This window comes from Pleurodeles waltl, chromosome 8 (genome assembly GCF_031143425.1).
Source record: "Pleurodeles waltl isolate 20211129_DDA chromosome 8, aPleWal1.hap1.20221129, whole genome shotgun sequence".
NCBI lineage: Eukaryota > Metazoa > Chordata > Amphibia > Caudata > Salamandridae > Pleurodeles > Pleurodeles waltl.
In genome coordinates, this window is record NC_090447.1 from 472,081,364 (window position 1) to 472,107,250 (window position 25,887).

General features: G+C 45.0%; 1 protein-coding gene across 1 annotated transcript in view; it reads left to right on the forward strand.

Moving 5' to 3' along the window:
• Nucleotides 1-25,640, forward strand: part of LOC138250056 (sodium/hydrogen exchanger 2-like) — a 720,639-nt gene extending 694,999 nt beyond the window's left edge. Inside the window, exon 12 of the mRNA XM_069204438.1 lies at nt 25,065-25,640. Coding sequence (XP_069060539.1) covers nt 25,065-25,447 — 383 coding nt within the window. The 3' untranslated portion in view covers nt 25,448-25,640. The remainder of the gene's footprint in view (nt 1-25,064) is intronic.
• The last annotated feature ends 247 nt before the right edge of the window (nt 25,641-25,887 follow it).

Below are 25,887 nucleotides of genomic sequence, written 5' to 3' on the forward strand. Positions count from 1 at the left end.
TAAAAGATTTGCAAGATCTTTATCGGCACATATGCAGTTGCGGCTTTCTACTCGGACCAGGGCTTTGCTTTCGCCTCAAGGGCATTCAAGGACACCATGGCTTCATTAGGGGTCCAACTCCAGTACTCGTCTCCATTTCATCCTGAGGAAAAATAGTGTTGTGCAGAGACGAAACCGAGATTTAAAGCAATCCTTAACAGCCAGAGTATTAGGTACGGGTCATAGTTGGCTCAATCACCTGTATGGAGGCCAGAGAGCACATAATAGTCTGCCTAGAAGGTCCCTGGGGAGTCATACTTCATTCAAGTTTCTGTTTGGAACTCAAATGTGTGTTCCAGATCTTGATGGTCCTGGCGTGGAGGCAACAGAAACACCTTTTGACATAAATTAATGTGTCACTGTGATGACAACACTTCTGCCAGTGCTGCCTCCGTAGGAATTAAGGATGTACCAATAACATCTACTTCATAGATTCCAAAGGTTGGGGATCTAGTACGTGAAAAAGTTGCTGTGAAAAAGGAGTTTGGTCTTTCCTATTGTGCACCAGTCCCAGTCCTGGGAATACACAGTACCAGAACTGTCATTCTACCACCGTTGCCTGGTGCTAAAGAAAACCGCTTTGTCTCAATCGACAATGTCAAGTTACACCATGTGGCCGATCCTGCACAGCAGACCAAGAGGAGCAACTAGTAGTTCCTGAATCCCTCTAACTACTGGTCAAGATGCCCCTCTACACGTTTTTAGCAGCAACACTGACACTTCTCCGAGCTTGGAGATGTTGGAAAATGATCTTGCATTAGTTGTACTAACATCTATTAAAAAAACAACACAGAAATTGCTGATCGATTTGATTCAACTTCTACAAAGACGGATGGCATCATTTACAGTGAACCACTGCGGAGGACCCCTACCATTTCTCCTCCTTCAAATACGGATCCAGTTTTTGCACGAACTGCTTCTGGGTACTTTGCCTACATCAATGACACCTTTTCGGACTCATTTGTCTCTTCTACACCTGAACTGCCAAAAACACATAAGCTGATAAACTGTCTTAAAACAAATTACTTTATTTTCCCATGGAAACTATCTGTGGCTTTCCTTGACTATATTAGCTTTCCTCCTTTGGATTGGCTTTGTGATTACTTTCTTTCTATTAATACACGGTCATTACCTTCCTGAAAGATCAATAGTTGAACTGGTGGATGAGGTCCTAAAACCCAATTTTTCCTCTCACAAGGTCCGAAGAGACTTGTCTTTCGTGAACATTTCCGCTATACCAATTGCTGATGGGATTGTTTGGGATAAAGTCACTTTTGATATATAAGGCCCCACGAAGGTCATTCAAATACCATATGTGTTTAAACTTTCCATGAACGATGTAATAATACCCGGAGTTGATTCTGATGACTGGGATGTGAAAACAGTTGATTCTATGATGAATGAATTACAGTATTTTACTGTATTAGAAAGTGAGGATGTTTATCAATCCAAAGAGAATTATGGTGACATGTTTTGCTATAATTATTATGGACACCATTTCCTTCACAGAGCAAGTACCCCCAAAAATATTTTTAATTACACACAATGGGAACATTGTGCAGCTCCACCACAAGGGAGCTCTAAAACATATTCTGAAATATGTGCATATTTTTCTGGGCACGTTAAAAATGCTGAGTCATATTATTTCAAATTGCCCTTGATGGAATATGTACATATATTATTAACAGAAACAAACTTCATTTATTCGGATTCCTTTGTTTCCCGGTTGGCTATAGAGGGCTATGAATATTGGTTCAAGTTGATTGACATAAAAAGTGTGTGGGGAACAAAAAAATTGGCAAATAAGGGGAAAGGAAGCTTTATTCAGAGCATAACTGATACCTATTCAAATGATATTTTTAAATGAAACTGTACAACAGGCAAGCTGTTTAGGCTTAGCAAAGATTAAGGAATTGAATGCGCCCAGTATTCCTGCAAAATTTTACAAGTGGCAAAAATATATAAATGCAACGGAAGATCACCTCGATGAATGGGTCTGGAAAGCACATTTAATGCTCCACTTTCACATCCTGGTGGGCGTTTATTGTGGCCAATAGATACCAACGGGTGTCATAAACATTTCATAAACTCCACGGGGGGTTTTAGAGCAAGCAGGCCAGACCCTCACTGTGTGTCATCTGAACATGCAGGTATAGTAACAACATACAGTGTAGGGAAACTATGCTAGCAATGGTTCAAGAGTTCCTCGCTAGATGCTGATAGAGAACACCTCTGTCTCCTGTCTAATAACACAGACTTACAGAATTTCCTGTTAGGCCCTGTTAGAAATGGGGTCTTTGGTGAGCAGTCAGGTTACCCCGGTCCAAACAAGGACCATCACTCTAGCCACACACAATCCAAATTATCCTGTGCCCACCCTCTGGTAGCTTGGCACTGAGCAGTCAGACTTAACTTTGAAAGCAATGTGTAAGGTACTTGTGCAATAAATCATGCAATAACACAGTAGAACACCACAAAAATACACCACACAGTGTTTAGAAAAATATACAATGTTTATCTGAAAAGATGCAGGTCAAAACGATTAAAATGCAATAAGTATATTTTGACATATCACTGTAAAAATGATATAAAGGGTCTTTAGTCTTTTAAAAGCAATAAATGTCTCTTTCAAGCACAAAGTACCCGGTTTGCGTTCAAAATCTCCACAACGAACCGCTGAGGAGGAGATGCATGGAAAACAGGGAGGTGTGTGTCGGTTTCTCGGGCCGCACACGGCGATGCGTCGGTTTTTTTTCCACGCAGGGACGGCTGTGCGTTGATTTCGGGCACTCAGTTATGGTTCCTCTTCGAGTTGCAGTGTTTTCGGATGCCCCAGGGATGATGCTTTGTGATCCGGAGCAGACAGGACGAAGTCACAGGGGCTGCGTATATCCAGTGGGCGTTGCATGGAAATTTCTACCGCACGGCAGGCGCTGCGTCAATTCCTCTCTGGAAGTCTGGCTGCGCTGTTCTGGCTCAGCTGTGCATCGATCCAGTGGGCCATGTGTCGAATTTCTGGTAGTCACGATGGCGCTGCATCGATCTTCTCGTTGCAAAGTCGGGCTGCGTCATTCCAGTTCGTTGTGCAGTGAATTTTTCACCGCAATGCAGGCTGTGCGTCATTTCGGGCAGGCTGTGCATCGCTTTTTGCTGTACAAGGAGTTCTTCTTGCAGGAATGATGTCTTTTTGGTACTGAGACTTCAGGGAACAGGAGGCAAACATCATCCAAGCCCTTGGAGAGCACTTCTCACCTCAGCTAGAGAGCAGCAAGGCAGCAAGGCAGCAAGGCAACAGCAAGGCAGCAGTCCTTCACAGAAAGCAGTCAGGTGAGTCCTTTGGGCAGCCAAGCAGTTATTCTTGGCAGGATTCAGGTTCTGGTTCAGGTTCTCTTCTTAAGTGCAGAGAAATGCTCACTTTCTAAATGTGGCATTTCTAAAATAATAATATTAAATCCAACTTCACCAGTCAGCAGGATTTTGTGTTACCATTCTGGCCATACTAAATATGACCTACCTACTCCTTCCAAATCAGCAGCTACCACTCAAACAGTGTATGAGGGTAGCCCTAATGTTAGCCTATTAAAGGAGCAGGCCTCACAGCAGTGTAAAAATTAATTTAGGAGTTTTATACTACCAGGACATGTAAACTACACAGGTACATGCCCTGCCTTTTGCCTACACGGCACCCTGCCCTATGGGTTACCTAGGGCCTACTTTAGGGGTGACTTATATGTAGAAAAAGGGGAGGTTTAAGCTTGGCAAGTACTTTTAAATGCCAAGTCGAATTGGCAGTAAAACTGCACACACAGGCCTTGCAATGGCAGGCCTGAGACATGGTTAAGGTGCTACTTAAGTGGGTGGCACAATCAGTGCTGCAGGCCCACTAGTAGCATTCAATCTACAGGCCCTGGGCACATAAAGTGCACCTTACTAGGGACTTATAAGTAAATTAGATAATCCAATTGGGTATGATCTAATGTCATCATGTTTAAAGGGAGAGAGCATATGCACTTTAGTACTGGTTAGCAGTGGTAAAGTGTGCAGAGTCTAAAAACCAGCAAAAACAGTATCCAAAAAGTGAAGGGAGGCAGGCAAAAAGTTAGGGGTAACCACCCTAAGGCTGTCAGGTCTAACAGCCCCAGAAAACAACGCAGAAAGCGCTTCTTATATGCAGTCTATAATGAAATTTGGATACCATCTTAAACAACATTGTTTCTTCTGCAATAGACATAATAGAAAGTGACAAGTCTTCTTTACACCATGGACAGAGTCAACTAAGATCAATTATGCAATTAGGATGGACAGTACAAACAGTGAAGGCAGGTTGCGTACTCTGGCAACAAGTCAGCGCAAGGGATATATTTTCCACCTTTAATTTAACGTGACAAAAACAACTAACAGCAAAAAAGAAGCAACTTATTTAATGTTAAATTAGAAAAGTTGCCTTTTACTGTGGCTGAAATGCCATCTGCTGAGTGGGTAATACACGGGGTCATTAATCTGCCTAGTCCAACACTTCAATTTACATCCTGCTTAAAAAAAAACACATTCCAGTGGGCAGCTATGAAAGGCTAGCAGATAGTTACGTCCATAAGCTATGGGAGCTACCCTTCTCGTACAAATGTCTCAGTCGCATGAAAGAGGTCTTTCTTAGCAGTAGTGAACGCAAGACTTCTGTCAGGCATTCAATGGTTGTAAACAGTTGCCCATGCACGGGGTGTGTATCGCTTCGGCAGCGAACTTGGCTTGTTATCTGAAGGGAGTCCCAGTCCCTTTGATTAGACCTGCATTTCAGGTACTCTCGAATGGCAGCTATATCCTCCACAACAGTGAAAACTGTTGTGGGATGTGAGCCGGAATAGTTTTTGTCGTTTTGGTCTCTAAGATTGCTCAATGCTGCGGGAACATACGTTTTCCTCCTACACAACAGAGGGAAGTAGCTGAGATTTGGCCCCATATCGCTACTTCAAATGTGAATTTTGACAAGTTGAACAGACTCAAGGCTTTATTGTTTCAAAACCATGTGGCGCTTACATCTGCAGGCGAGACCTATGCGCTACAGGTTGCAAGGTCATCAGCAGAGATACAGTCCCTTTTAAGTACTAACTTTCCGAGACACTTTGGTGAGCTCGTAGGATGAATATTTAATGCAACCAGTAATACTGGAATCGCAAATTTCTTTATGGCTGTTGGTTCTGGTTCTGTTCATACCTTCTCCTCTATATTCGGCTTTATACCTTCAGCCATCCATTCAATATTCTCCAGTATTTCAGGGGGATTTCCGATAACTTTGGCTGTAATAGGTACATTTTGCTATTGCTACTTTTTCTGAGCACTGGCTTTCCCGTCATAAGAAGGAGGACTGAAAGCGCTTCCACCAGCGCAGCTGTGTCATGAACGCATGATGCAGTACTTTGGAGCATCACTCCTGGAGCAATTGGAGTGTGACTGGTCTCTGTCATTCAGACCGGTTTTGCATTGTGTGCAGCCTGTGTTTTGGTGCCTCTGGTGCTCGTTCGAACATGCACTGTAAGTGTGTCTTTCTACGCAGTGCTTGCTTTCATTGGACACTAATCTGTTGATGTTCTCGCTGAGGGCTCATTACTAGACATGCGTATTGAGGGTGGGTTGTCTACGGGAAGCAGCTTATGAGTTGCCCTTTGTGGATGATGTAGCTCTAAACTCATTGTTGGGCACACCACGGAATGCTGCTGCCTTGGCTGGAGCTCAGGCTTTGGAACACGAATGCTCCTTGGTTTTCTTTGGCGATGAACTTCCTACTTTACCACCTGCTGAAGTGTAAGATTTCCTGTCTTCAATTATCCCGAATTCAAGTGGCAACTTCAAAAATGACTCTGACTTTTGAAATTCGACTTTTTGGCACCACACTTAACATTTTAACTTGTCCTTTAATACATGCTCAAGTGTCTTTTAACTTGTCATTATTGACATTCCCATATATATATGCCTTAGGTTGAATTTTAGTAGCTTTTATACATAATAATTAGGCTTGAACCACTTTTGAACCAGCAAGGGGAGGGTGTTGTGTAGCCATTTTAGTTAGAGTTTCATACACGTTATTTTAGCAAACTAGGCTTGCCACTGTGCAGTTTAACCTAGATATATTTTATTCAGCTTCGTTTTTATTATTTTAACAATAGCCAAATTTGCGGTCTTGTTTTATTTTCTCTATCTAGCTGTTCTTTGCCTAGGTCAGCACTTCGTTCTTAAACAAGACATTTCTTTCACTTTGTGGTTTTCTCAAGGCTGCAGTGAGATAGGTTGCTGGTGAAAGTGGTACGCTTTGTCTCTTATGTTCACAGAAACATACGCATTTCTATATGGGGATTCTTTCTTGGAACATCAGCTGTTTTATTATAAAAGCACTTCTTTGACCCATGTACATTAGAGGAAGATTCCAGCCAGATGACCACGACTGTATGCTGAGTGCTCCACTGCAGCTGCTTATGTAGATTACCAGCCTCTTGCTCAGGTATGAGGATCATGTCTTCCCAGGGGAACCTGAAGGGCAGAACTAGAGCTTAACATGCTGTGCTCTAACATAGCCTAGGTAGGAGCTATTCTTAATGATCTTAGTGACAATATGGTAGCGTTATTTTTATGTTTCACTCTCCTTGTCACAATTTTAATCCTGTCATGCTTCATCGTCCTAGTTATTGCAATACATGCTTTATTATCTAAGATGCAGTTACTTCAATAAAACCTTATTGAACTCTATTCTGCCGCTGATTGTCCTTGTATATGTGAGACTAATGTATCTGAGAGAAACGGATGAGATCTGAGTGACCACAATTTCCCTGAGGAGTCAAGTGTGTCAAGCGCTTGGTTGCCCAATCATCTCTGTTCTAGGGTGGAGATGAGGCAGTGCTAGTTAGCCGGAACAAAACCCGGATTATGCCGACAGGCGTCATCTGTAGTGGGTTCAGACTCAGTCCCCCACACTGCAAGCGATTCTGCCGCCTGAATCCAGTAGCCTCATTAGGATAATGAGAACCTATGCGAAACTGCCATGAGGGAAATGAGGCAACCACCAGTGTACAGTCCACTGGTAGAGCTGTGTTGGAAAATGGGTTATTGGTAGGGCAGGTAGGTACCTACACCTAGCAACAAGCCACTAACCTCCACATAGGTACAGTTAGGTCTCAGTAAATTAATCCCAGCTCAACCCTTGGTAGCTTGGCAACGAGCGTCAAGGCTTAACTTAGGAGACAAAGTGTAAAGCATTCAAACATCACAAAACAGTAATTAAATAAAACACAGGAAACAGTTTAAAAATCCAAAACCAATTTATAAAAATAGTTTATATTTTTATCTTTAAAATGACACAAAAACGATTAAAATCGGTTCAGGGGAACCGGAGATATGAATTTTTAAAGAATGATTACTTTTCTAGCGCTTAGAAACAAAAAGCGCCAATTGGGTCATCTGGTTGCACCTCGACCGGGGCAAAGTCAAACTTTCAGGCCGACCGCGATGGAGCCCTGCTCGGCTACAGGTCGCGGGAGGCCTCGGTTAAAAAGTTACCTTCTGACTTAGTCTTTATTTTGAAGTTTTTCTTCACCGGGACGAACCTGCCAGTTGAATCCGACCTCCTGGAGCCCTTGTCCGGATACGCGATGTGGGTTTCCTCGGTGGAGACTTTTACCTTCGGACTTAGTCGTTTTTTCGAGATGAAAATCCTTCGACCGGGGTAAACCTGGATCTTGATCCGACGTCCATGGAGCCCTTCTCGGATACGATGGCTGGGAGGTCCCGGTCAACTTTTTACGTTCAGACTTAGTCTCTTTTTTGGATGTTTTTCTTTACCGGGACGAACCACGAAGTCAGGCCGGGTCGCGGTTGAGGCAAGCCGGCTAGAATTTCCGCGGCGGGTCGGTCCCTCTCTGGAGCTTTTTTCCAAAAATTCTCAAATCTTTTCCAAACTTCTGGGGCTTCACCCAGATGTTCTTTTAAGGATCTTTTGGGGTCCACAGCTCACCCCAAGGGTCCAGAAGTTCTGTGATGGTCCTTGGGGGGTGCGGACTTCAACTCCCAGAATGCACCTGGCGCAAACTCCTTTTTGGCCACTGGACAGTGGTCAGCTGGTCGCTTTCTTCAGGAGTTGGTGCAGGGGACTCTGGTTTAGCAATTTTTCACCTGTAGCAAACAGGGAGTCCCTCCTTGAACCAGTTGAAGCCAGGCAAAGTCCTTCTTGTGGTGAAGCCCAAGTGTGCAGCTGGTGCAGTCCTTCTGAGTGCAGGTTCCAGGTGCAGGCCAGGGGTCCAGCAGGGCAGTCCTTCTTCTTCTTAAGTTCCTTTCTTGTTGAATTCTGGAGGGGATCTGAGGCGTGGGTGCAGGTCTGCCAGTTTTATCCTTGCTCCTGGGTGAAAAGCAGGGGGGCCCTGGTTCTCCAATCAGGGACAGGGTCGTCCCCCTGTGATGACCACTTCCTGGGAAGTGTGGCAAAAATCCATCCCAGAAGGCAACAGTCTCTAAAAATCCAACATGGATGAATCTGATTTTTGGAGGTTACATCTGGCTGAGCCCACCCACTGGTGTGGCTAAAAATCATAAACACACCCCTCTCCTGCCCTCTCCTAATCTAATCAAGGGGGCACCTAATTGTCTGGGGTTGCAGGATGTGGGGGTGTTGCTGGGTGCTGCAAATGTCCTTCTCTGCCTTTGAAGACCAGTTTGGCAGCCCTCCCCCTTCCTGCCTCACCATCTGCTGAGGGGAGATTCTCTCCCCCAAGCACATTCCTTTGTGTGAAGTCAGGCCACTTCACACCTAATCAAGGCAGCCTGGCAGAAGCTGCTGCAGGCTGGCCAATCAGAGCACAGCAGCAAAAACAATGCAGAGCTGTAATTGGCAACTTTTTAGGTAAAGTCTAAACTTTTTACCTGAACTAGTTATATTAAATCCGACAACTGGAAGTTGTAGGATTTATTACAACAATTAATTTGATACCAAATTCTTGGTATGCAACATTTAAGGAGACTTTAAAATTTAAAATAAAGTCTGCCCATTCTAGCCTATGAAGGCCATTTACTTCAATGAGGGAAAAACGAATTTGGCTGTTTTTACCTCACCAGGGCTTATAAATCTATTTTTATAAAGTCCCTGCTTATAGTTACATGGCACCCAGCCCTAGGGGCACATAGGGCACACCTTAGGGGTGACTTATATGTAAAAATAAGGTAGTTTAAGACTTTGGAAGTACCTTTAATTCCAAAGTCGAATTTGCATATAACTTTAATTTAAAAGCAGCCAGCAAGGCAGGCTTGCTTTTAAAATGACACTGGGCACCTCAGCAATGCACCTAGGTGTGCACCACCTATGCTGTGGTCCCTAAACCTACATGCCCTACCATATACTAGGGACTTATAGGTAGGTTAACTTAGCCAATTATAATTAGCCTAATTTGCATATCCATTTTACACAGAGCACAGGCCCTGGGACTGGTTAGCAGTACCCAGGGCACCATCAGAGTCAGGAAAACACCAGCATAAAGTGGAAAATGGGGGCAAAAAGTTAGGGGGCCTCTGCAATCAGCCCTGTTTTCCCACAAGCTGCAACCATGCATGACAGGCATATCATCCACACCTACCGTCTGAATCGCCAGACTATCATGGATCTATGTGGACAGTTGTAAGCAGGATCTGATGCCAGGCAATCGCAATCCCTATTTCATACCACCCATCGTTCAAGCATTGTCAGTGCTACACTTCCTGGCCACTGGCTCATTTCAGCATACTGTCGCCTTAACAGTAGAGATGTCTCAGCCCATGTTCAGTCAAGTTTTGAGGGATTGACAGCTACTTCATATTTCCCCAAAGAGCGGATACGGCCTGTGTGAAGGGTGACTTTGATCAGATGGGACTTATTTCTCATGTGGTAGGGGCCATTAATTGCACCAGTGTGTCCATGGTTCCTCCCACTGTCAACAGGCATATAGGAACAGGAAGAACTACCACTCAATCCACATGCAGGCAGTGTGTCTGGCAGACTAATATATCTCCCAAATGCCTGCCAAGTTTTCTAGATCAGTGCATGACTCCTACATTATGCGGAACAGCAATGTTCTAACCATCATGGCAGGACTACACACCATGAGAGGCTGGCTGGTTAGTGAGTATACAATGTTATGTTTCTAAATGTTATGTGACCTGTCATCACAATCTGCAAAATTGCAGTACCACAGTTGGTGTTGTTCTAGCATTCTGTTCACTGTGACTCTGGCTCTCCGAACCTTCCTTGGCTGTTGACACCTGTGAGGTACCCAGCCAGGGGAACGCCGTTTCAGTGAGGCCCACGGGAGGACAAGGCATATAAAAGACTGTACTTTCAGCCTCCTGCAGGCAAGATTCAGGTGCCTGGACCTATCTGGAGGTGGCCTCCTCTACTCGCCCCACAAGGTTTGCCAAATCATTGTTCCCTCTTGCATGCTTCACAATCTAGCCCTGAGGTGTCGGATACCATTGCCAGGTGTTGTGCGTAATGAAGAAGTACCTTAGTCTGCAAATGGTGATATGGAAAGTGATGAAGAACCAGAGGATGAAGGAGCTGCTGACTGTAGGACTAAGTTCATCAATCAGTCCTTCCAGTGACAGACAGGTATGTGAGGTGGACCCTTTTGTGTCTTGTCAGTGCACAATCAGAAGTGGACAGCTGACATTACACCCCCTGACCTTTGGCAAATGTGATGGTGTTATGGTGTTCAATGCCTGTGCATGAGTTGTTATAGCAGACAGAAGGAATGTTGGTGAAACAGTATTAGTGGGTCTGCCCTAATGTGTTGTAGCAACTGATTCAAACATTCACTTCTCTCATGGATTGACAAGTTTTGAGCTGAATATCATGTATTCTCCTGTTGCCAGCTCCTCCCACCCAGAGGAAGTGGTTATCATCTGTGGGTCTTCTACCTAGGGCTTGCAGTTTACATAGTCAGTAGTCAATGGCTAAAGAGTACAGTTCTGAGAGGTGTTCAAGACAGATAGCTTGTTAACATGATATTAGGAAGGCCTTAATCTTTGTGCTGTATAGGTCCAATCTAGATGCCCATGATTTGGAGTCATACTAAAATAGGCACACAGTCGAGTACCTGTACATGTGCCTACTGTGTACTCATGCCTATCATCCTGATGGTTCTCTCGGTCTTGCTCTAATTGCAGATGCCTCAATTGTCTCTACCCTGGTATTGCTGTTGATTTCATAATCATACTGTGACATCTGTCCAGTGACATTACTGTTGTCACATGTGTCCTGCTGAGGGCCCCCTCTTGTCTGATGGCTTATTACATTGCCATTTGGAATCTGGGGGCCATTACCAGACCACATTTGTGTTGAAGGACATATGCTGTTGTACTTTTAAACACACATGTACAGTAGCTGTGTCCATAAGTGACTTATTTTGCATATCAGTATTGCGAGTAATCAAATCAAAGTATACAACACAATAAACAGGTGATGAGTTGAGTCACAGGAGATGGATTGATCAGAGTAGCTGCTAAAACATTTGGTCACACAAGTCCTGTGTCCTTGTCCCATGGGAAAATGGAGTTAGGATTCAGAACAGTCAGCAGGGTGTCTCAGAGTCACACAAGGGTGACACATCAGGAGAGTTTCACTTCCTGGTAGTGGGTTTTGTCTTGGCATCTGGTGCAGCCGGATGTCTGAATGGACATCAACGTTTGTGGGGGGGGTTCTTCTGCTACAGCGGGAGGGGTGTTGGAGGCTTGGGGCTCCTCTAGCAGGGCCTCCGTTTGACTAGCTGGCGCTGATGTAGAGGGGGCAGATGTAATGCTGCTAGTAGAAGGGGCCTGATGGTGGGGAGCTATGTCACTCAGGGTTGTGCTGATGTTCCTCAGCACCCCTGCTATGAAGGCCGTGGTCGCATTGTGTGCCTGCCGTTGCTGCATGGCCTCCTGGTGGTATTCCATCTGTAGCCTTTGATTTTCCCTAAACATGGTGATGATCTGGCCCATCATATCCTGGGAAGAGTGGTATGCTCCCAGGACTTGGGAGATGGCATCCTGATCAGTGGAGCGCCTTGGCGGCCCATCCTCTGTCCCACAGCATCACTCCTATGCCCCCTGGCCCCAGGTACCTATGTTCCTGGCATGGTGTGCCCACTCTCAGTGTTAGCAGGCCCATCATTGTCTGGGGTGTCAAGGTCAGACTCAGGACCCCATACTGTGGGGCACACAATAGATTGAACAGTCCTTGGGACACAGGTTTGAGGGTGCTTGCTTGGCTGTGAAGTCTGAGCAACAGGGGTGGGGGGAATGATGTGGGCAGGGTGAGGCTAGGAGTCATCAACTGACCAGATGTCCCGGATGGGCCAGGTAGGTCATCACTGTCCAGACATCCAGGTGTATTGTCCTAACTGGGGCTTTCATTCTGAAGAGGGCTGACAGTGTCTGGTATGCTCTTTATGGTGGCAATGGCAGGGTTCCCCGTGGATGGAGTGAGACAGAGAGTACAGTTGGAAAGTATGTTTGGTACCCTTTTTGTGTGATACAGACAATGGCTTAGCATGAGTTCCAGTAATGACAGTTGCTGCACAGCATAGCTTGGTGGTACATGGGAGTATGTGACAGGAGTGCCGTACTCCATGCTGTATGCTGTCACCAATGTTTGGTATATATGATACTTGACCTGACAAAAAGACTCTGGTACCTGGGGTGTAGTCAGGCTTGGTAGTAGTGTCACATAATGGCTGATCATTGCCACATGATGTTCCATAGGAAACTGAGTATGTGGGTATGCAAGACTCATACTTCTGTCTCTGGATCTTTTTTTGTATTCATGGCATCTTACTTCCCAACTCATGGTCAGTCCGTTACAGGCGTGGAGACATGGGCCAGTGTCTATTTTTAATAGTTACAGGGCTGTTGCTGTTTTGCCTTACTTGCAATTGTCATGTTCCAGTGCATTTCTGTCCTTGCCATGTACATTTCCTCAGTCGTACATTCTAGATGGTGTAGGTTGTACAATAGTCATACATGCATGAAATGTGACCTGATGTGCACATTGTAGATTTTAGCATTAATGGTTTGGTGCATTGTCGGAGTTGTAGTGGTAGGATTAGGCTCTGGCATCCCTGCCCTTGCCAAGGCCAGTGTGGGCAGTACAGCTGTGTGGGGTGGTGGCATGCAGGAGAGGGGCATTGAGTGATTGGCAGGTAGGTACAGTCGGTAGATCAGTGAATTTGTGTGGTGAGGAAGCATGCAGGACATGACATGTTACATTGATGTTGTGGGTACTTACCAGGCTCCAGTCCCCCAGGTATTCCAGTTAGCCCCTCAAGATACAGTTTCTCCAAAACCTTCTCCTCCCAAGATGTGAACTGTGGGGGAGGAGGTGGTATCTCAATGCCCTGGAATGCACCTTCCCCGTAGGTCATTTCACCTCTTCCTGATGTCCTCCCTTGTGCGTGGATGGCTGCCCACTGAGTTGACCCTGTTGACTATGCTTTGCTATAATTCCATTTTCCTGGCAATTGATGTTAGCTGGACCTGTGCTCCGAACAGTTGTGGCTCTGCCCTGAAAATTTCATCCATCATGACCACCAACTCATCATTGGTGAATCTTCGGTGCTTTTGGGGGGACATGTTTGAGACTGTGTTTATGGTGTGGGGGGGTTGTGTATGAAAGGTTGCAGTGTTGGGTGAATGATGTAGTGTGGGTGCTGCGTTGTGAGGGATGGACGTTGTAATGGAATTGTATGGTGGTAAAGTGTGTGTTGTGTTTGTTTATTAGATGTGTGAAGTGTGTGTACCTATAATGTTAGGGTGTTCTCTCTATGTATGTGCAGGCTCGCAGTGTCTCTGTATGGCAGTTTGTTTGCAAAGGATTGTGGGTTCTGTGGGTGTGTGTTATAATGTGCAGTGTGCAGGTGTGTGGATGTGTGTTAGATGTGTTGATTCAAACTGTCCAATGTGCAGTTTTGCTCTGTCAGTGGTGGTTTCTGACCGTGGCAGCTCGCATTATCAAAGTTTTTCCACAATGGAAATACTGCTGGGCTGATTTGTGGATCCTAATCTGGTCGGTGGATATGTGTTGGGCTGGCAGTGCTGGTGGTGGGACCTGGCGGTTTCGGAAATTTGGCTGGTTTTTGGTGGCCTTCACAGTGTGGATCGTAATACGGTGGTTGGATGACCACCAACATGGCGGTCTTTTGGCAGAGACGGTCTTGCCTAAAGACCACCAATATCGTAATGAGACCCTAAGTGCCTGATTTAGGTTTGATGGAGGGGAATACTCCGTCACAAACTTGATGGATATCCTGTCCACCTTATTCAGATTTCATGACATTCTGTGCAGATCATAATAAGGGGAATGGGATATTCACCTTGTACATGATGGAGTATTCCCTCAGCCAAGACCTAAATCAGGCCCTAAGTGATTCCAAATGTGTAAAAACCCTAAGCATCATAAATGTGCTGACTCCACACTTAAATACATCCATCAAGTTAAAAAGCTAAAACATATACTACACAGAATAATCAAATGAAAGATACGGTTTTATTAGGAAACTAGGGGAACACTGTGGAGTTTAGGAAGATAAAGGGACAAAAGAGCTGCAAAATGACTGCTAGAAATTTAGAGCCTTCTTGCTCTATTCCCTGATCCTTGCTCTGTACAGAAGAAGTGAAAAAGTTAGTAACCCATCCTTGTGCTAGAATTGGCCATTGGATGGCAAGCCTGGACTCAGGCCGTATGTAAGGATCTCATGACCACAAACCAAAAGCTGTGGGAGCTTTATGAGCATTGTAGAGCATTGAGAGTTGTAACATTTTATCATTGTGGAACTTTGAAATTGTCAGTATGCTTACCCAAAGATGAGGATTGAGTTCCAATTCTGTTTCAGAAAAGATTCAACCTCCCTATATTTTACAGATGATTTTTCCTCCCCTAAGGTGTCACACACCCATCCTCTATTGTTTCTCTTTGAAGACGCCACAGTAGTTAATAATGGTTAATTTTATAAACTTGGTTTAAACCTTAGATTCTAGTTTTGATGGCCTGTGAAGCCTAAAGGTTAATAAAGGACAAGTTGAGCTCTTTAATTTGTCTTATGGAACAATCTCATCTAGGTGTTGAAGAGGTTCAATCAGGGAATAGCTTTAGTTACCTCCTCATCTACGTTGTGTGTCACACTGCTGTTCCTAAGAAAGGTAATTGTCAGATCAGCTCTTTATCAAATAGAGGCATAGCCTATTCTATGATTAATTTCATTTTAAACAATATGTGAATCAACAGAACACATATCAATGATCTAATGAATTGTTGATTTACTGTACAAAACACTTCCAAGGCTCATCCACAGAATACTTGGTCTTGACACTGCATACTTTTCATCCTTACATATTTTTAAGGCTTACAAAATATCATAAAATAGGACAAACAGAGAGGGAACAGTTATCCATTGTTAACTATAAAGCTGACTTTCTATATTTCAGCAGGGGGGTTCCCTTTCTGTACAAGCAGGCTATGTCTTCGTGCTGGTAGTGTCACTAGATTACATAGACTGAAAGAATTTCTTGATCATTGTACAAATGGACAAGTCTTTAGGTGAATTATTCCAAATGGTGTGTGATGCAATGCATGTATCTTTACTAATGATGCTGATCAACAGAATGATGCAAACACCCACCAAGAGCTTAGAGTTTCTGATTCTGAAAGTGCGAACAATCCATCCATGTGCAGAAGACACCAAGATATACCTAAGTGTCTCAGAAGACACGTTTGTTATCAATATTATTAAGCATTAAATGAAAAGCAGCAAATTAGGTCCGACCAAACAGCAAACAGAATCCCTAATATTGACTATGGCCACATTTCTCAGTCATAGGTCTAAACTACCTTAAGAAACTGATTGTATGCTATGCCCAGGTTGAATGGCAGATCCTCTGTAATCATGCTCTTTTATTAAGGCACACTCTGTAAAACAAACAAAAACAGGAAACCAGAAGGAATATGGGTCTCTCCCTTTGTGGTTATGACCGAGCGGGGATCTAAAAATGTGTCTCTTCAAGAGAGCATCATTTTTCAATCTAAGCCAACCACAGTGGAACATTGGATAGAAAGGTTCCTTGGGACTACTTCTGATTTGGCTGTTGATGGAGTGCTCTTGCTGCATACTTGATTATCTCAGGTTTAAAGGTTAATTTTGAAAGTGTCTGCTGGTTGCATCTCACTATATCAAGGTTGGTAATATTGACCTACAAAAATATTCCATCCACCACATCTCCTAACACAACATCTTCAAGGTAATTATATTGGTACTATTCTTAACTCCACATCTACTTACTTTGACAACGTAGTGGTAGTCAATGCATTGGATGCAATATATTTGTAATGCAATTTAGTAATGCTCCTGCTGTCCTTAATATGTACTAAAGTAATTAGTTTGGTTGAATTGTTCTGTCAGGCTGGCAATGTGAATGATAGCCACTTTCACATTTACTGCGCTGATTTCCTACTTTGAAAAATCAATGTCCAAAATAGGATCCCCTCTTTTATCAAAAACTATTCTGGCTTACACTTTGTTTATTTGGAGAATGACCTCTTTAAATATATGTTTATTAAAGAAATAATTAAAGGCCTCATTATGAGTATGACGCTCTTGAGGCTGCCAAACTCGTGGTGGTAGTCGGACCACTGCACTCCTGATGGCCCAACCACCAGATCGAACTGCCAGGTGACCACCGCCTCTGCTGGGATCAGGAAACCCCCAACAGGTTGGCGACGGTCGAAGTCGAGGTCAGCCATGGGGGTGCTGAGTTCGCACAGCCGTGCTGATCACAACTTCCCTTTCTGCAAGCCTTTTCATGGCAGGGTCCACACCATGAAAAGGCTGGCAGAAAGGCAGAGCTGGGGGCAAGAGGGAGGCCCATGCACTACCTACGACCATGTCGTGGGCAGTGCAGGGGCTCCCCTGTCAGCACCCTCAGAATGTGCACTGTCAGCTATGCAGACAGTGGGTATTCCGGGGGTGCTGAATGCAATGGTATTGGCCTCGGCTCCCTAGGGGAGCCAAGGCCAATGCCGCTGCATTGTTTACACCAGGCTGACCGGCAGAAAAGTTGTAATATGACGGTTTCCACCCTTCAGCCCGGAGGAAACATCGTAATCCAGCGATGGTGAGGCCGTCGGCTTGACGGCAGCCTCACCATCACTGAATTGGAGTTGTGGAAGTTCAACCGCCCAACACCTAATCAGGACCTTTGTCTTCAAGACTCTGCCAAGGTTTCAGTGCATATTGATCTAACTCTGAGCATTTACATTCTTGTGCAAGTTTCGCTGTAGGGAAGCTTTAATAAAGATCATTCTTTGGTTCTGCAATGATCATGTAAGTCATTCAGATCTACAACCTCTTCCGTAGAAAAGATCAGTAAAGCACTAGTCAATAATCTTAAAGGCACATGTATAAAAGTGGTTTGTATTCTATTACAACCATCCAAACCTTATAAGAAATTGAAAGAAACTGTTTTTTAGGTCTTGTCTCGCACCACCACATATTTCAAATAACACTTGATAGTTCTGCTCTGTTGCTGATGCTCATTGTAGTCAGACCATTTTTAAAAACATTTTTGTCTGTAGCCTGTTTTGGTGCTAAGGCACATTCTAGAGGTGGGCAAAGTTGTAAAGTTTTCCATCGAATTTGGTTGCAGTTGGCAAACTTAAGTCATTAGTAGCTTGCATAATTTTCAAATTTTACCGGCTGTGCTCACCTTTGCTTGCATAGGGAGCTTAGCACCCAAACGTGTTTGGTAGAGAATGCTACAAGAAACTAAAGATAGGAACACATAATATGAGAGGCCTGCTGACGAATGTGAACAAAGCAAGGTTCCAATGGAGACCATGGTCGAATGGCAAGTAGGCTAGAAAGTGTTGTCAGTGAAAATAAAAGTGGAGTTAGTAAGAAGGTTTTGAGGCGATAATAGAATGAGCTGAGAAAGAAGATTCTGAAGTATGAGCTAGTAGGTTGTCTGTAAATGGAAGCAATTTGCGTTCTATGGAAAAATAGAAACAATTGAGACCATGATTCACAGGGAGCTATTGTCGTGGTAAAGCAATCTGAAAAGAGGGGAGCAGTAATCATTTTTAAATATACTAAAAAAATATTCTTAGAGGAGTTACTGGCCAGACTGACCCGGATCAAATAGTAAGATGAATATCATGTCTCAGATTTACTATTAAAAACAGTTTCTTACGATATCATTCGGAATGCATGGGCTAAATAGTACAGTTGTGTCTCTGGGTGAACTCATCCAAACGTGTACTTTTATGCCTTTTACATGATTTTTAACTGGTCTTTTTAACTGGGCCTGCATGATATCTATGATTTTTGTGTGACACGAATGCATTTTTCCAACTCTTTCATTTTGTGACTTTTGCCAGAAATTGCTGAGTCTTGTACGACTCTGTGGTCATTTACTTAAAATACCCTAGCTAATTAAAGATATGTAACAGAAATGCATTTAAATCTACCATTTGATGAAAGGTGAAATAAAAGAGGTTAGGCAACGTAAATCACCATTGCACCGGAATCATAGAATTAATTTTCTTTTCTTCATGTTAGTTCATAGGTGTGAACAAATACCGTGTGGAACCATTTCACTATATGCACATGCTTCTCTAGTAACCATGGGAGTAAGCTTGAGAAAAAGATTTGCTGAGGTGTTTTTTCAGATGGCGAATGCATAACAATCAGCACAAAGGGGAAAGAGTAGTGTTGGGGTGAGAAGGTCCCCTCCTTGGCTACAGGCATGTTCCCATGCTATGTATGTCTAACTGCATGCATATCTGATATCGTGACTTTTTGTTATAGTCATTGTGTCATGCTAATCTAAGCTTGTGGGAGGAAGCCTGGGCTCGTTTCTGACTATGAGGGGTCCCTGTGACATGGAGGGGTGCAGCAAGCCAGTCCTAAAAAATTACAGTGGGTTCCTGTCCCTGTCTTGGGTATAGCATAGTGGTGTAACAATAGCCCCTGCAGCCCCCTGGTTCGGGGCGCCCGAGCTCCAGGGGGTCCCCCAGGCACTGTGCAAGGCCCCCCTGGCCTGAGAGCTCTGGACTGGGTCTGAGTGTGGGGGCAGGGCGGGCTTTAGGACTGTGCAACTGGTGCACTGACTTTGGTGTGGGCACTGTAAGTAAAAATAACTCATGGGTTTAGGAACTCTGAACTTGCTTGTGCATCTAGCAGTTTTCAGGCATCAATAGAAATGTCAAGCTAACTGTTGGCTCACTGTACTGCTGGTGAGAGAGGCAAATTTTGTTTAGTGATGGTTTTTACTGATAACGTAGCGCAGAGGGATAATGTGCCTGCTGCAAAGAACGTGTACCGTGCAGATCACAAAACTGTGAGTAAACTATGAGTAGCGCTACAAAAAAATAAAAATAAATGTATGTCAGAGAGGAGCTTTGGAGAGATGAGGGGTACTGTTGGAGAGTGGTAGCGAGGGAATTAGTGAAGGGAGAGCTTAAGGGGGGGCAAAAAAACAGTCTAACCAGGCACCACCAGCGCCTTTTGGTGGGAGGGCCCTCAGGAATTTTTATGTAACTGGTATAGCACATAGAATGATGACATAAGCATATAGTGGTTGCAAAAAATGCTTCTCTGTACTTTCTCGTATCTGCCATCAGAATAGTACAAACAGGTGCCTATAATACATTCCCAAAATGGATTACATTTTAGCAGCCAGTCATTTCTAAGTTTGTTCTATACAGAGCTGCATCTCAGGTGGGGGTTCTCTCTACTTCTCCAACTAACTAGATAAAGCAGAATAGGCACTAACGGTCCTCTGCTCCAGATCATACATTCCACATACTCAATGGGGACACCTCCAGCCCTCCCAACCCTTTTAAACACGTATGGTAGTTTCTATTTAGAATTTAGACTTCCATAAGTTGCATTTAATTACATTAGATATGAGATGAATGCAGGACGCAGGATCTTAATGAACTCATCGGTAGAAAAGTCGTAGTTTGATTAATTCACTCATATAGGACAGGCATTTAATTGGCCAAGGAATACATTTTCTGTCCTCACAATGACACTGATGGATTTCAAGTATAAATGATAATTTGCAGTGTATCTTCAAGGTTGTCAATTCAGAGTCAGATATTCAATAATACATAACTTTAATCCATTCGCAGCTAGGCCTTTTCTCCCTCAGGGTCCAGGCCTTTTTTTGGCTATTTGGGGCAGTTCACGTTTAGGCTCTCATAACCTTTTGTCCACATAAGCTACCCAAGCCAAATTTGCACCCTGTTTTAACAACATCCTAGGGATTTTAGAGGTACCCAGAGTTTGTGGGTTCCTCTGGAGGAGACCAAGAAATTAGCCAAAACACAGCAAACATTTCAGACCTGTTTTTGCAAAGTGCCTAACTGTGGATTTTGACCTCTAGCTCAGCCCCAGCTCCTAGGGAAACTTACCAAACCTGTGTATTTTTGAGAATTAGACACCTAGGGGAATCCATGATGGCGTGACTTGTGGGGCTCTCAACAGGTTCTGTTACCCAGAATTCTTTGCAAACCTCAAAATTTGGCAAAAAAAACTTTTTCCTCACATTTTGGTGATAGAAAGTTCTGGAATCTAAGTTCGGAGCCACACATTTCCTTCCACCCAACATTCCCCCAAGTCTCCAGATAAAAATGGTACCTCACTTGTGTGGGTAGGCCTAGTGCCCGCGAAAGGAAATGCCCCAAAACACTATGTGCACACATCAACATGATTAAATACAAAACTACCTGTTTTTGCGGGGGCACCTGTGTTTTTGGTCCCGGGCACCGCAGCCATATAGGGAACCCTACCAAACCCAAACATTTCTGAAAACTAGACACCCGAGGGAGTCCAGGGAGATGTGACTTGCGTGGCTCCCCCAGTGTTTTTTTACCCAGAACATCAGCAAACCTCTAATTTAGCTAAAAAATCTCATTTTTCGCACATTTCTGTGTGGAATCACCACACCAGGACAAATATCTTACCAACCAACGTTTCCCTCAGTATCCCAGTAAAAATGATACCTCACTTGTGTAGGTGGCCAAGTGCCTGTGGCAGGGAAAGTGCCAAAAACATGTTGAAATTAAGGGGGAACCAAAGCGGTCCAAAAGGGCAGTTTGGAAAAAGAAAAAAAATTTAAGCTGACAAATGGGGCAGATTTTTTCTCGGTATAGATAAATGCTGGGTGGTAGGAATTTTGTGGATTCCTGCAGATTCTGGAAGGTTCCATCACAAAAATGTCGGAAAAATGTGTGATTTCCAGCAAAGTTGGAGGTTTGCAGAGCAATTTGCGTAAGAAAATGGTGCGGGGTGCATGTGAAGCACACCAGCCTGTACTCGCCCAGATGTTTAGTTTTCAGATATGTCTAGGTCTTGTGGATTTTACTACATTGCAGCATCCCAAAGTCCAAAAAGCGCAGCCCTCACCATTCCAAGTGGGACGATTTTGAGAGTTAGACAAGCTCTCATGGCCCAAATGTAAACCCAAAACCCAAAATAATCAAATGTTCTCTTGCTTGCCGTGGATAACATGTTTTAGTGTGCAGGGAAGAGCTGAAAAACTGTTACCCCCTTCAGTTGGGGTGGGGGCATAGCCATGCCCATACTGGTCGGTAGCCACCACCCCACTATTTTTTTTTTTATTCCCTGGCATCTAGTAGGCTTTCTGCCCCCTCGGGGAGTGGATCAGGGTAATTGTCCCATCTGCCCACCGGTGGGTAGAACAACTGTGGCACCATTCATTTGGGGTGGGGGTATGGCCATACCCCCAACCTCTTTTTTTGTTGGGGACAGATGGGCCTTCCAAAAATAGGCCGACCTGTCCCCAAGGGGGGCAGATATGGCGAACAGTAATGTGCCTCCATGGGGACCGACCCTTGCCCAAGGGGTTGCTCCCCAAACAAAACACGCACACACCAATCCCTGGTGCGTAAGTGGTTTCTGCCACCCCAGGGGCATATCGGCCTAATAGAAATAGGCCGATCTGCCCCCAAGGGGGGCATAAACAGCCTAATATAAATTTGCCCCCCCCCCCAGGGGAGCAACCCTTGCCTAAGGGGTCACTCTCCTTGCATGAAATTGGTGCAAAAAAAAATCCCTGGTGCCTAGTGGTTTCTGACCCCTTGGGGGCAGATCGGCCTAATAAAACTAGGTTAATCTGCCCCCAAGGGGGCAGAAATGGCCTAAAATAAATTTGCCCCCCATGGTCGCTCCCCTTGCCAAAATGGGAAAACAATGGCATACACAATAGACAGAGAGACAAATAGTCAAGGTATGCAAAGTGCACCAAACCAACAATATCTGTACAGTTGGGATGGATCAGGAGCATACATGGAAGGAGGCTGCACTGGGGCATATGTCAAATGGAACAGGCCCCTCTAACAACATGCACACTGAAAGTGGTCCTACATCGATCTGAGGGACAGACAATACCAAAAAAAAAAAAATTCCTGGTGCCTAGTGGTTTCTAACCCCTTGGGAGCAGATTGGCTTAATAAAAATAGGCTGATCTGCCCCCAAGGGGGGTAGAAATAGCCTAAAAGAAAATTGTCCACCAGGGGAGCGACCCTTCCCTAAGGGGTCGCTCCCCACATCTAAAAAAATAAAACAAAAAAAATATGATCTCGGGTACCTAGAGGTTTCTGCCCCCCTGGGGGCAGATCGTCCTAATTACAATAGGCCAATCTGCCCCCAAGGGGGGCAGAAATGGCCTAAAACTAATTTGCCCCCCAGGGGAGCGACCCTTGCTTAAGGGGTCACTCCCCTTTTGTGAAATTGACCAAAAAAAATCCCTGGTGTCTAGTAGTTTCTGCCCCCTTTGGGGGCAGATTGGCCTAATAAAAATAGGCCGATCTGTCCTCAAGGGGGGCAGAAATGGCCTAAGAAGATTTCCCCCCCCAGGGGAGTAACCCTTGCCTAAGGGGTCGATCCCCACGTCTAAAAAAATAAAACAAACACACAAAAAATGATCCCTGGTGCCTAGAAGTTTCTACCCCGTGGGGGAAGATCTACCTAATTACAATAGGCCGATCTGCCCCCAAGGGGGGCAGAAATGGCCAAAAACAAATTTGACCCCGAAGGGGGAGTGACCCTTGCCTAAGAGGTCGCTTCCCTCACGTGAAACCTACCTAAAAGAAATTTAAAAAGCCCTGGTGTCGAGTGGTTTCTGCTAAAGCATTTCTCCTCTGATATGGGCTGGAAGCTGAACTTCCAGCTGGTAGGGGCAAACTCTGATGAGGTCAGGTCAGTGCGCGATTGCGTGCTGACATCGTCAGATGCCACGACGGGGGGGTTCGGGTAGCGGGTGGAAGGGGAAGCGATTTCCCGTCCATCACTGCCCAGGGGATGGGGGTGCCAGGTCCTCGGGGGAGCACTGAGGGCCCATAGCAGGACAAGCTGGTCTCGTCCTCAGCACATGGCGACTGTGGCCGAGGGCAAGATCAACTCGTCCAGGGCACCGAGGGGTTAAATAACATAGGGGCTCATTATGACATTGGTGTTAAATACTGCCTACTGCTGCGGTGATGGCTGCCAACATACCACCACGGCGGCTCCCATCTGTCCACAATATTATGAGCACTGCCTGACTTCCACCACAATAAGGGCGGAAATCCAGCAGTGCTCATGGTGGTGGACGATGGTGACCTGGCGATGCTAACACCAGCACTGCCCCGCCAGAAGGACTCCGCCAGATGCATTTTGACCTGAAATACGGCCTGGCGGTGTTCTGCTGGGGGGCACAGCTGACGGTAGCGGCGCCCCTTCCTGTTCCCTACCAGACGACCACCTTGTCAGACAAGGTAAGTCGGGCGTCCGGCAGGGGATGGGGAGGAGGTGGTGAGGGGTGTTGTGTGTATGTGTCTGAGTGTGTGCATGAATGTGTGAGTGTTTGTGTGAATGCGTCTGTGAGTGTTGTGGTGTATGCATGTGAGTGAATGTGTGTAAGAATGGAGATGTGAGTGCGTGTCTGCATGTCAGTGTGATTGTGTGTAAGAATGTGTGTGAGTATGTCTGGAAGTATGCATGTATGAATACGTGTATGCCAGTGTGTGTATGAATGCGTGTATGCCAATGTAAGTGAATGGGTGTGTGCGTAGTGCATGTGGGTCTCTCTGTGCGTGTATGCGGGGAAGGGGGTGTGGGGGAAGGGTGCTGTGACTGTAGTGGGGTCAGGGTGAGGGGGTGATGTGTGCCTGTGTGGCTATGGTGGGGTCAGTTGTGTGGTGTTTGCGTATCTGCGGGTGTGTGTGTGTGTGTATGGGGGTGGGTGTGTGTGTGAATGTATTGGAGGGGGTGGGATGTCTGAGTGAATGTATCGGAGTGGGTGGGGGGTTGGTTTGTGTATTTCGGGTTGGTGGGAGGGTGAGTTTGGATGGAGGGGGTGGGAGGCATCAGATGAGTGTTGAGGGGGTGGGGGAGCCGCCTACCGGTGACAGGGAAGGAATTACCTGTCACCAGTAGGGTCTACCACCATGGTTTTCGTTGTGTTGCTAACACCATGAAAACCATGGTGGTAGGTCGGCTGATAATGCCATGGGCAGTACTATGTCGGCAGCCGGGCTGGAGATTGACATCTCCGGCCCGGTGGCTCATGCCGCCATGGCGGTATGAGTGGAGAGGTGGCAGGTTGGCTGCAGCCAACCCGCCAATCTCATAATGTGGCAGTGTGTACCGCCAGCCTGTTGGCGGTAATACCGCCACATAAGCCCTGGCGGTCAGAAGACCGCCAGGGTCATAATGAGGCCCATAGTGTGGGCTAGGTGTAAAAGTTGACTTGGGTGTAAAAACAGGACTTTTTTTATTAAACTACTGTAGTGTAATATATAGGAGCACAATGTTCTATTGTCTGTTGTTTCAATTGCATTGTTACTTCCTCTGTTAGGGCAGTGCAACCATTTCTGATCGATTAAAGTGGAGATCCATCGTAAGTTCAGTGAAAACTAAGGTATTGGATGGTGGTTATATAAATGTTTCTCAGTCATCCAGATCCATTTGTTTGCTTTTTTTCAGTTGGCGATAGCGACTCTGAAATAGAATTCCAATCAGCAACTCTCAGTTTACAACCACGAGCTGGGGCGATCTTGAGGGAACAGAGAATGAAGCGGCAGCCATATAACAGTAACCTGAAGTGGAAAAATGAACTTGATGAAGACTGCGGCGACAGGGCATTTTCAAATCCCAGAATGGAGATAAACGCAAAGGTGGTAGACACTGCCTCCAGACAGCCGCTGTTCCCAAAGCCAAGGTTCGGAACACTACGAGAGGAACACTTGCCTGAAAGCAGCAGAGGCCAAAGGCCATTGCCACCCCCAAGAACTAGACACACATCCGATTTCGAGAATCAGAGAGGCAAGAATGGGGCTGATAAGCCATTTTCAAGGTTGCCAAAGTAGAGCTTTATGTTGTACTCACACAGTATTGACAACGACAGTTGCAAGAACCATGGATTTCACTTTAACATCTCAATAATTTCGACTATTTTTAATTTAGAATGAACAAAAATGTACTGGATGTAAAATAGGGAAAAGGAAAACCAACTAAAATCCATCTGTGTGTCTACATATATGTTTGTGTTTATACTCTGAACGCTTGTGATTCGATTATTACTATTTTGAAAAATGCACTTTCAGTTTCAAATCTATTTTTGATGGAGGTAACGACATAGGTATGTTGCAGTAGTGGATCAAAAAATGTTCACACACACAAATTACAGGAGTCAAGGCTAGGATTTCGAATTCAGCACTAGATTACTCACCCATTCAAATATAAAAAGCAGTTCTCCAAAGTTCACAAAGAATGGGAAGGTTGAAGCTGTCTCACGAGAACTCCTGAA